The following is a 12,535-nucleotide window of genomic DNA, read 5'->3' as shown; positions in this document are numbered from 1 at the left end:
TAAAGATAAAGTAGAACATTTTGAACTTGAGGATCTAAAATAAATATGTAAGATATCTTAAATGCATGTTAAATTAAAGTAAAATTTTGAAGATTTTTTTCTCCTGTATTAAGTGAGAATCTGTGTTTATATTCTAACTTTCTAAGGAGAAAAAAATTATAAAAGCAGCTTCTCTTTCCAAATATGTTAAATAGTATTGAATAGGCACTATACTTATACCGTACTTATGGAGATTTTTAAAGAACTACCTTGACTAAACTAATTGCCTCATCTGCAATATGTATAAGTTTGGTTAGGAGGTGGCAGAGTTAGAGTAGCTATGGAATGATGGTGGTGGTTTGGAGCAAGAAAGAATAGGAAGCTGAGGACAAACATACAATTGCTAATAAAAAATAAGCCAAAATCACTTGAATACTCCAAAGTAAGTATATGTGAGAAATACCACATAAGGTTCCATGCAGGCCCCATAGTTTTAGAATAAGTACAGCAGGATGATATTCTTTTATTGAATTTAACTGACTGACATTTCTTTTCTTTTGATAATATAATATAATTTAAGAATAGAATAAAGAGTTTGAGAAATCTAATGATTTATATCACTGTGTTTCCATAATAAAATTAGGAAGCACTTAAAAAAAATTTAAGTAGCTTTATATTTGGCAATATTTATCTAATAAATATTCATTTTTCTTTCAGGTTTAGAGTTAGCATATAGCAAAGATATATTATTCAAATATACCATCAGATCTGTCTTCTTCTTTTTTTTAATTAATTTTTTTATTTACAAATATCTCTCCTTTGTCCCCCATTGACACCCTCCTTTCCTCTCCCACAACCCCCCTATTCACCATACTGATGTCTGTGTCTATTGGTTATACATATATGCATATAAGTTCTTTGGTTTATCTCTTCCCACCCACCAACCCCCTTCCCTCTGAGGTCTGTCAGTTTTTTCCCTACTACTATGTCTCTGGATCTGTTTTGTTCATCAGCTTATTTTTACTATATTCCACAAGTAAGGGAGATCATATGATACTTTTCTTTCTGTGATTGGCTTATTTCGCTTAGCATAATACTCTCCAGGTCCCTCCATGTTGTCTCAAAGGGTAAGAGATCTTTCTTTCTTAGAGCTGTATAATATTCCATTGCATAAACATACCACAGCTTTTTTTATTCACTCATCTACTGATGGATATTTGGGTTGTTTCCAGATCTTAGCTATTGTAAATCATGCTCCTATGAACATAGGAATGCATATATTCTTTCTGATTGGTGTTTCAGGCTTCTTAGGGTATATTCCTAGAAGTGGAATCACTAGGTCAAATGTCAATTCAATTTTTAATTTTTGGGGGAAACACCACATTGTTTTTCCATAGTGGCTGCACCAGCTACATTCCCACCAGCAGTGTACTAGAATCCCTTTTCTGTCTACATCCTCACCAGCACTTGTTGTTTGATGATTTGTTGATGGTAGCCATTCTGGCAAGTGTGAGGTGATACCTCATAGTCATTTTAATATGATCTCTCTGATAATTAGTGACATAGAGCATTGTTGTATATGTCTCTTGGACATTTGCATGCATGTCCTCTTTGGAGAAGTGTCTATTCAGGTCCTCTGCCCATTTTTTTAAATTGGATTGTTTGTCTTCCTTTGTTGAATTGTATATTTTGGAAATTACCCCTTATCCAATGTATCATTGACAAATATGTTCTCCCATACAGGGGGTTCCCTTTTCATTTTGACACCGGTTTCTTTTGCTGTGAAGAAGCTTTTTAGTTTGATGTAGTCCCATTTATTAATTTTTTTCTTTGTTTCTCTTGCATTAGGCAATATATTGGTTAAATTCTGCAGTGTGTGATGTCTGAGATTTTGCTGCCTACATTTTCTTCTACGGTTTTTATGGTCACAGTTACATTCAAGTGTTTTATTTATTTTGAGTTTATTCTTGTGTATGGTATAAGTGGTGGTCTAGTTTAATTTTTTTTTTTTTTTTTGCATGTACCTGTCCAATTTTCCCCGCACCATTTATTGAAGAGACTGTCTTTACTCCATTGTATGCTCTTGCCTCCTTTGTCAAATATTAATTAAGCCTAATGTCTTCAGTCAGTTTCTAGGTTCTCTGTTCTGTTCCATTGATCTCTATGTCTGTTCTTGTTCCAGTACCAGGCTGTTTTGATTACGATGGCTTTGTAGTATAACCTGATATTCAGAATTATGATCTGTTTAACTTAGTTCTTCGTTTTCAATATAACTGTGGCTAATTGGGGTCTTTTTTGGTTCCTTATAAACTTTTGAAGTATTTGTTCTAGATCTGTGAAATATTTCATTGGTATTTCATAGGGTTTGCATTGAATCTATAGATTGTGTTGGGTAGTATGGGTAATTTAATGATGTTAATTCTTCCAATCCATGAACCTTGTATATGCTCCACCTTTTTATATCTTCCTCTATTTCTTTTTTTAATGTCCTAAAGTTCTCTGAGAAAAGGTCCTTTACCTCCTTACTTAAGTTTATTACTAGGTATCTTAATTTTTTGTTGCAATGGTAAATGAAATTTATTTTTTAGTTTCTGTTTCTGAGTGTTCATTATCAGTGCATAAAACTGCTATAAATATCTGGATGTTAATTTTGTATCTAGCTGCTTTGCTGAATTCATTTATTAACTTTAGTAGTTTTTTGGTGGAATGTTTAGGATTTTCTATGTACAATGTCATGTCATCTTGGAATAATGACAGTTTTACTTGCTCCCTTTCAATTTGGATGCCTTTTATTTTTTCTTCTTGTCTGATTGCAGTGGCTAAGACTTCCAGTACTATGTTGAATGAGTGGCGAAAGCAGACATCACTGTCTTGTTCCTGTTCTTAAAGGAAATGCTTTTAGTTTTTGCCCATTGAGTATAATGTTGGCTGTAGGTTTGTCATATATGACTTTTATTATGCTGAGGTATGATACTTCTATTCCACTTCGTTGAAGGTTTTTGTAAAAAATAAGTTCTGGATTTTGTCAAATGCTTTTTCAGTATCTATTGCTATGATCATATGATTTTTAACTTTTATTTTGTTTATATGGTATATTACATTTATTGATTTCAAATATTGTACCAGCCTTGCATCCTTGGGATAAACCCCACTTGGTCATGGTGTATAATATTTTTAATATATTGTTGGATCAGAGTCACTAAAATTTTGTAGAGAATTTTGGCTTGTATGTTCATCAGGCACATTGGCCTGTAATTTTTTATTTTATTTTTTGTAGTGTCTTTATCTGTTTCTGGGATTAGGATTATGCTGGCCTCATAAAAAGAGCTTGGAAGTCATCCTACCTCTTGAATTTTTTGGAATAGTTTGAGGAGAATAGGTGTTAATTCTTCTTTGAATGCTTGTTAAAACTTCCCTGTGAAGCCTTCCAGACCAGGGCTATTGTTTGCTGGGTGTTTATTGATTACTGCTTCTATTTCCTTGGTTGTTATTGGTGTGTTCAAATTTTCTGATTTTTTTCTGGTTGGGTTTTGGAACCTTGTATGATTCTGGGAACTTGTCCATTTGCCTAGGTTGTCAAATTAGTTGGCATATAATTGTTCACAGTATTTTCTTCCAATCCTTTATTTCTGTGGTGTCAGTTGTTCACCTTTATTGTTTCTGATTTTATTAATTTGGGTCCTCTGTCTTTGTATTTTGGTGAGTTTGACTAGAGGTTCATAAATCTTGTTTATCTTTTCAAAGAACCAGCCCTTGGTTTAGCTGATCTTTTGCATTATTGTCTTAGTCTCTATGTAATTTATTTCTGCTCCAGTGTTTATTATTTCCTTCCTTCTACTAACTCTGGGTTTTCATTTTGTTCTTTTTGCAAATGTTTAATTTGTAGGGTAGATAGTTTATTAGAAATTTTTCTTGTTTCTTGTGGTAGGCCTCTACAGTGATAAGCTTCTTTTTCAGGATTGCTTTTGATGTGTCCTATAGATGTTGTGGTGTTGTGAGTTCATTTTTGTTAGTTTTCAGGAGGTTTTAAATTTTTTTCTTGATCTCCTTGGTAACCCATTCATTGCTTAATAACATGCTATTTAGCCTCCATGTGTTTGAATGTTTTTTATTGTAATTGATTTCTAATTTCATGCCATTGTGATACAAGAAGATGCTTGATATGATTTTGATCTTCTTGAACTTGTAGAGACTTAGTTTGTGTCCTAACATGTGGTCTATCTTTGAAAATGTCCCATGTGCACTTGAGAAAGATGTGTATTCTGCAGCTGTGAGGTGAAGTGTTCTGTAACTATTATTGAAATCTAGCTGATCTAGTCCATCATATAGGGTCTCTGTTTCCTTGTTAGTTTTATGTCTAGAAGATCTGTTCATTGATGTCAGTGGGGTTTTAAATTCCCCTACTATGATTGTATTGCTGTCAGTTTCTCCCTTGAAGTCCTCCAGAAGTTTTTAAATATATTTTTGTGCTGCTATATTTGGTGCATATATATTTATCAGAGTTATATTCTTTATTTGGATCAATCCTTTTAATGTTATATAATGACCTTATTTGTCTGTTATTATGACCTTCATTTTGAAGTCTGAGTTTCAGATATGAGTATTGCTACACAGCTTTATTTTTGTTTCCATTTGCATGTAAAATTTTTTTATATACCTTTATTATCATCCTGTGTGAATCTTTTGTTCTGAGGTGGGTCTTGAAGCAAGTATATAAATGGTCATGCATTCTTATCCAATAATCTACCCTATGTCTTTTAATTGGAGCATTTAAGCCATTTATCTTAAAGGTTAGTGATAGGTACTTATTTGCTGCCATCTTTATTGTTTATGCCTGTATGCCCCTCTCTATATATATTTCTTCTTCTTACAACAGTCCCTTTAGCATTTCTTGCAATGCTGGGTTGGTGGTAGTAAATTACTTTAGCCTTTTTTGGTCTGGGAATCTTTTTATTTTACCTTGAGTTTTGAATGATAGAGTTGTAGGATAGAATAGTCTTGGATTCAACCTCTGCTTTGCATTACTTTGTATACTTCATGCCACTACCTTCTGGCCTGCAATGTTTCTATTGAGAAATCAACTGAGAGTCTAATGGGAGCTCCCCTCTAGGTAACTTTCTGACTCCCTCTTGCTGCCTTTAAGGTCCTTTCTTTGTCTTAAAGTTTCACATTTTAATTATGATGTGTCTAGGTGTCCATATTTTGGGGTTTATCTTGATTAAGACTCTCTGTTATTTTTTTAGACTTGTGTGACAGTTTTTGTTCACAGGTTAGGGAAATTTTTTGTCATTATTTCTTCAAACAAGTTCTCTATTCCTTTCTCTGATTTTTCTTCTGGTATCCATATGATGCAAATGTTGGCATATTTCATATTATCTCAAACTCACTGAAACTGTCCTCTTGCTTTTTTTTCCCCATTTGTTGCTCTAATTGTTTTTCTTTTTTCTAAATTGTCTTCTAACTCACTGATTCAATCTTCACCTTCTTCTAATTTGTTATTGAATCCTTCTAGGGTAATTTTTTTTTTTTTTATCCTCACCCAAGGACATTTTTTCCATTTTTTGTTCAGATAGAGTAGGAGGGAGAGAGAGGAAGAGAGAGAGAGAGAAACATTGACATGAAAGGAACACATCGATTGGCTTCCACCTGCATGACCAACCAGGGCCAGGGACAAACTGCAACCGAGGTACACACCCTTAGTGGGAACTGAACCCGAGTCTCTCTGGACCACAGGCCAATGCTCTAACTGCTGAGCCAAACCAGCCGGGGATAGGGTATTTTTAATATCAGCTATGTCATTCTTCATTTCCACTTGATTTTTTAAATTAATTAATTTATTTTTATTACAGATGTTTCTCCTTTTTCTCCCACTGATTCCTCCTCCCCCTCCCTCCCCACCCTGTCCCCAGCTTTGTTGTCCATATCAATTGTTCCTGCATACATGCATATAAGTTCTGTGGTTTAACTCTCCCCACCACCCTCTCTTCTGGGCATTGTCAGTCTGTACCCCACTTCCACATCTCTGGGACTACCCCATTCCTCAGACTGTTATGTTCATTATATTTCACAAATAAGTGAGATTATATGATACTTGTCTTTGTCTGTTTGGCTTGTTTCACTTAGGATAATACTTTCCAGGTTCCTCTATGTCGTCTCAAAGGATAAGAGATATTTCTTGCTTACAGTTGCATAGTACTCCATTGTGTATATGTACCATAGCTTTTTTTATCCACTCATCTACTGATGGACACTTGGGTTGTTTCAAGATCTTAGCTATTATAATTAGTGCTGCTATAAACATGGGGGTACATATATTCTTTCTGATTGGTGTTTCAGGCTTCTTAGTGTATATTCCCAGAAGTGGGATTATTGGGTCAAATGGCAATTCAATTTTTAATTTTTTGAGGTAACACCATATTGTTTTCCATAGGGCTGTACCAGTCTGCACTCCCACCAGAAGTGCACTAAATGTCCCCTTTTCTCCACACCCTCTCCAGCACTTGTTTGATGATTTGTTGGTGGCAGCCATTCTGACAGGTGTGAGGTGATACCTCATTGTTGTTTTAATTTGCATCTCTCTGATGATTAGTGTTGTTGAGCATTTCTTCATATGTCTCTTAGCCATTTGTATGTCCTGTTTGGAGAGGTGTCTATTTAGTTCCTCTGCCCATTTTTTAATTGGCCTTTTTGTGTTCCTTTTGTTGAGTTGTATTAGTACTGTATATATATTGGAAATTAACCCCTTGTCTGATATATCATTGACATTTATGCCCTCCCATACAGTGGGTTGCCTTTCCATTTTGATGATTGTATCTTTTGCTGTGCAGAAGCTTTTTAGTTTGATGTAGTCTTACGTGTTCATTTTCTCCTTGTTTCTGTTGCCTTAGGTGATGTATCAGTGAAAATTTTGCTGCGTATGTCTGAAATTTTGTTCCTACATTTTCTTCTAGGATTTGTATAGATTCACAAGTCACATTTAAGTCTTTTATCCATTTTGAGTTTATTCTTGTGTAGAGTATAATTTGATGGTCTAGTTTCTTTTTGTTTTTGCATGTAGCTACCAATTTTCCCAACACCATTTATTAAAGAGGCTGTCTTTACTCCACTGTTTCACTTGATTTTTATTCATAGCTTCTATCACCTTTTAAATGCTGGAATAGTTCTCATTAAGTTGCTTGTAATTCTCATTGAGTTATTCGAGCACCCTTAAAGCCATTCCTTTGAATTCTTGGTCTGACAAACTGCTAGTCGCCATTTCATGTAGTTTCTTTTCTGGTGATGCCTCCTTTTCTTTCATTTGAGGGTTGTTTCTTTGTTTCACCATTTTAGGAGTCTAGAATTTCAGGGCAATGTAGGCAGGTTAGTAGGTATCAGATAAGACTACTATGCCTTCATGTCTTGGTGTCATGGCCTTCTTGTCAGATGTGTTGGAGTAGTCTCCTTGAACTTCTGAGCTGGGTGCTCTAGGAATAACCCTTGTGTGGGTTATGTGGGCTCTTCTCTTGACTTTGGGTCTTGATTTCTGTTGTCCATTTGTGAGTGGGCTCAGTCCTCTGGGTTATTAACTGTGAGTTTCAACCCCAACCCTGTCAACACTGTCATGCTAATTATTATATAGGTGTTGACAGAACAAAACAAAGAAAACCAGACAAAAGCATAAAGAACCCTCACAAAATACCATAATTAACAATAGTAAAAACAATCACCTCAACTAAAAGATTAAAAGACACATAAACAAATAAAAAACATACACAGACAAAGAATAGTAGGAGGTATAAGATGAGAAGAATAAGAGTGAAATAATAATAATAATAAAAGGCCAGGCAAAACCAGACCAAATAAAGAAGAATCTGAAAAAAAAAATTAGCATTCGTAATGATAAAAGTACCAGCCTCAACAAAAAGCTTAAAAGACAAAGAAACAAACAAAAAATACACACACACACACACACACACACACACACACACAGAAAATACTAGAAGTTGTGAGACAAAAGGGTTAGGAGAAGGAAGAGAAAAAAATATGAAAGCAAAGAAAGTGGAGACCAGAAATAGGAAAAGTATAAAAAAATAAAGGTAGAAAATAATGACTGAAATAATAATAATTTTAGAAAGTAACAATGCTAAATTGAATAATATATATAAAATGGAAAAGTAAATAATGTGAAAAGAAAAAAAGGAAAAAATTAAATTATAAACTAAAAAGAAACACACACACCAAAACCACAATAAAAGCCTTAAACCTGCTATTTATGGAGCTCAATGAATTTTGCACTGATGTTGGATCTGGCCCCTTGAGTGTGGATTCCTGTCCTTTCGGACAGTTCTCTGGAGCAGGCCGATGTGAATCCGAGGACATTTTTCCATTTTTTGTACAGACAGAGTGGGAGGGAGAGAGAGGAAGAGAGAGAGAGGGAAACATCGATGTGAAAGGGACACATCGAGTGGCCGCCACCCGCATGACCAACCAGGGCCGGGGACAAACTGCAACCAAGGTACATGCCCTTAGCGGGAACCGAACCCGGGCCTCTCCGGACCGCAGGTGGACGCTCTAACCGCTGAGCCAAACCGGCCAGGGCAATAGTGTCTTTTAAAAAGCTCTTTTTCAAATCGCTGTCACTGCCTAGCTCTGGGACTCTTGACTGAAGCCTTGCAGGGCGAGATCCCAGATAGTCCTATGGGAAGGGCTTCCTCAGCCCTGAGGCGAGGTTGCCTTCTAGGCTTACCATTTGTATATATTTGTTCTGGGCTGCTTTCGCTTCTGCCACAGCACTGGGCTCTGTGGGGAATCAGGTCCAGTCAGGGCAGTTTAAACAAATTTGTGTTGAGGTTGGTGCCTGTAGCTTATAGGAGGGAAAAGTAGTCTCTTCCTCTCTCTCCAATACCTCAGCTCTGCCTGGGTTCATGGCACCCTCTGGTCACCATCCCAAGCAGGGGAGAATAAAGGAAAAAGAGGAGAGGGGAAAAAAAACAACAACAGCCCTGCTTTACTCTTTAATCTTTCAACAAGGCCTGCTCTGGCTGGGCAGCGCTTCTACCCAGGCTCCCACCCAGTCAGATGTCCAAATCCCCAGCACCACCAAGCCCTGCTTTTGGGGTGCGGATTTCCAGCTCAGAGCTATTCCATGGGTAGGGGAAGGGGCACCTCTTCTTTGCTCAAGGTGGGGAGAAACACACCTTCTTCACTGGGCACTGTGAAAGTCAAAGTTCTGTCAGTGAATACACAGCTCCTCAGACTCACTGCTGTGTGATCTGCTCAGACCCCTGCTCAGGTGTGCTATTCTGTTTTGTGGCCTCTCAGGCTCCCATGATCAGGATGAATTATGGTATTTTGTGAGGGTTCTTTATGCTATATCTCTATGTATTTATAACATGTATTCGCTATTACTATTTTTTGTTGTTAATCCTCACCCGAAGGCATTTTCCACTGATTTTTTTAGATAGAGCGGAAGGGAAAGAGAAAGAGAGAGAAACATCGATGTGAGAGAGAGATACATTAATCAGGGCCAGGGATCAAACCTGCAACCTTAGTCGCATGCTCTTGACCAGGAATCAAACCCGTGACCCTTTTTTCCGCAGGTTGATGCTCTAACTGATGAGCCAAATTGGTCAGGGCATCTCACATGTACTTTTCTATTTGCTGGATTTCTCATGATATGTAATGTTGATCTTTTTTTTTTTTTAAGTATTTTTTTTCTTTATTGATTTTACAGAGAGAGGAAGGAAAAGGGAGAGAGAGAGAGAAACAATGATGAGAGAGAACATCAACTGGCCGCCTCCTACATGCCCCCCACTGGGGATTTGGCTCACAACCTGGGCATGTGGCCTGACTGGGACTCAAACTGGCAACCTCTTGGTGCATGGGTTTACACTCAACCACTGAGCCACACCAGCCGGGCTGTAATGTTGATCTTGATACAAATCATTTAAACTCAGATTGAGGAATGATTATTTAAGTTGTTTAGAATTTTATCTCACAAGCTCTGTATCAGAGGGATATTTTATAACTTAAGTCCACTGGATTCTATGCTCCTCTAATAGATTATAATGGCAAAAAGGAAAGAAATTTTAGTGTTGATTTGATTCTTGAGACTCCCCTTTATTTTCTGATATACTGTTTGTTTTTTAATGGAAGTTATTTGTGCTTATGCAATTCTATGTAGCTCAAATAAAGATGTTAAGCTGACTTTTGCTGAGGTTAATCGATATTCTTGAAAGAAGCCAAGATTAAGATTTTGGGAGATGTTCATTATATCTGTTGATATGACATTTTTGGAAAGCTGATCATTGTTTTCCATCTTTTTATCAACATGTAGAATATTTATCTGTTAACACATTTAAGTAAAGATCCCTGGGGAATCACTAATTCATCTTATTTTTTCTCTTCTAAATTTGCATTATAATTTTTTTGTTTTGTTATTCTATCAATTTGTGTTATTTTGTTCCAAGGATAAAATTTGATCCATAAAGTCAATTTCACATCTCAAAGTCTATATATTATTTGTCTACTTACCTGCCTAGTTTTGCTTTGATAAAGATATATAGCATGGAGTCACTTTAAAAATATTTTTATAGACTTTGGATATATCTCTTAAAGCAATAAGATGATGTATGAGGCATTGAAAACAGAAACTATGTCTAATAATTACTCTCTATGATGACTGAATGAGTGAAATATGTATGGTAACTCAGCTATAAAAACATATATTTAGAAAGAAAATTTAACACGCAACTTTTTAAAAATTGTAGGTTGGCAAATAGACCTAAAATAAAAGTTAAAAAAGAGATATTTTATCTCTGGAATATGTGTTTGTTTTGTTACCATTTGCAGTGATGGATATCTGTGTGTCTTTGTGCTGTGAAATAAACTCTGATCAACTATATTGCTATCTTTTCTTTTTTATAGTGTATGCCAATTAAAGGTCTTGGGTTTGTGCTTGGAGCCTACCAGTGCATTTGCAAAGAAGGATTCTATCATCCTCGAGTCTTCTCAGAGAACAGTTTTCAAAGTAAGTGCATATATCTGGATACATATAATATCTACCATTATTAATTATTCAGATTTTCTTTTAACTTTGTTGGAGTTATATGGTTAAATCGCTACTGTTTTGGCATTCTTTAATCACTTAAAGAATTTTTACTTTGGTTTGTCATCTACAGTGCTCTGGAGTACCACAAAAATATAGGGGAGGTCAAAAGTAGGTTTACAAAACAGAGTTAATAAAACCGTTGTAATGTCTTTTGTCATATAAACAACTGTAAACCTACTTTTGCCCGCTCCTGTATATTTATTATTGGTATATTTTTGTTTTCAATACATTTTAAAGGTCTGAAAATTCAGTAGCTGCTCAGTAAGACCAATTGGGATTCTGTTCAATACAGAGCTGTTGCTGCAGAAAATTTCTAAAACTAAGTTTGCTAGTTTGTGCCTTCTATTTATCAATTTATTTATATATTAATGTTCTATGCTGAACAAATAATTACCACAAAATTAACAGCTCAAAGAAACACCAATTTATTACCACACAGTTTTCATTGATTAGCCTTGTAGTTAGGCGTTAGCTTCGTCCTGTGCTCAGGGTCTCACCAGGCCAAAATCAAGGTGTTACCTGGGATGGGATGGGATCTGAAGCTCAGGATCTTCTTCCAAGATCATTCAGGTCATTGGCAGAACTCAATTCCTTGCAACTGTATGCCTTAGGGCCCTGTTTTCTTACTAAATGTCAGCTTGGGATTACTCTCAGCTGTTGAAAGCCTCCTCAAGTCCTGGCCATGTGATCCTCTCACAACACTGCAGCTTTTCTTCAAAGCTAGCAAGCGAATCTGCCTCGTCTGCTCAGATGGAGTCTTACATAACCTAATGTAAGCATGGGAGTGACTACTCTTTTTGTCATATAATGTAACCTAATTAAAGAAGAGACCATCTTATCATATTGACATTCAAGAGGAGGTGATTATACAGGGTATATACCCCAGAATTAAAATGTGGTCATTTGATTATTTTATTTCCACTCCAGAAAATATCAATGCTATAATTTGAATGTTGATTGTTTTACTGTATCTTTAGAGAGTATAATATTGCCATCTTGGCTTCTAGTCAGCTACTGGATATAATAACTAAGAAGAAGGAGTGGTAAAAGGGGCTGGTTTCATGGGAAGTGAAGATTTAGGGTTGCTAAAAATGAGGTATGGTTATCTTGATAGTCATCAGGAGTCTTTGCCAGCCTCATTATTGGTCTATATGGGAATTTGCATCTCTACTAGGTATAGTTCAAAGGGTATATTGAGATTGAGACCTGAGTGTCTTTTTTTGGTAGACACTTATAGTTTGTTTGCTTTTTCTCTTGAAAAACACTATTCTTGGTCTTGAGACTGTTTGCATTTAACTTTTAGGTTCTGTAGGTGAGTAACATATTGTTCTCTCCTTAGTCACATCGTGTAGAGTTCAGCTCATGTTCTGAATGAGAGTTATAGGCATGATTCTGAGATGGCTTTCTCAGAAGACTCTGCTCCATATATGCTGTGCAACCCCCTTCCCTCAATTGTGGGTGGGGCCA

At 36.1% G+C, this 12,535-nt stretch overlaps 1 protein-coding gene across 1 annotated transcript in view; it reads left to right on the top strand.

Moving 5' to 3' along the window:
• Positions 1-12,535, top strand: part of GPR158 (G protein-coupled receptor 158) — a 434,634-nt gene that overhangs the window by 221,653 nt on the left and 200,446 nt on the right. Inside the window, exon 3 of the mRNA XM_036281655.1 lies at positions 10,885-10,987. Within this exon, the coding sequence (XP_036137548.1) occupies positions 10,885-10,987 (103 nt within the window). The remainder of the gene's footprint in view (positions 1-10,884; positions 10,988-12,535) is intronic.

This window comes from Molossus molossus, unplaced genomic scaffold (genome assembly GCF_014108415.1).
Source record: "Molossus molossus isolate mMolMol1 unplaced genomic scaffold, mMolMol1.p scaffold_m16_p_1, whole genome shotgun sequence".
Taxonomy (NCBI): domain Eukaryota; kingdom Metazoa; phylum Chordata; class Mammalia; order Chiroptera; family Molossidae; genus Molossus; species Molossus molossus.
Note: the sequence above shows the minus strand (reverse complement) of the source record. Positions and strands in the feature narration are given on the sequence as shown.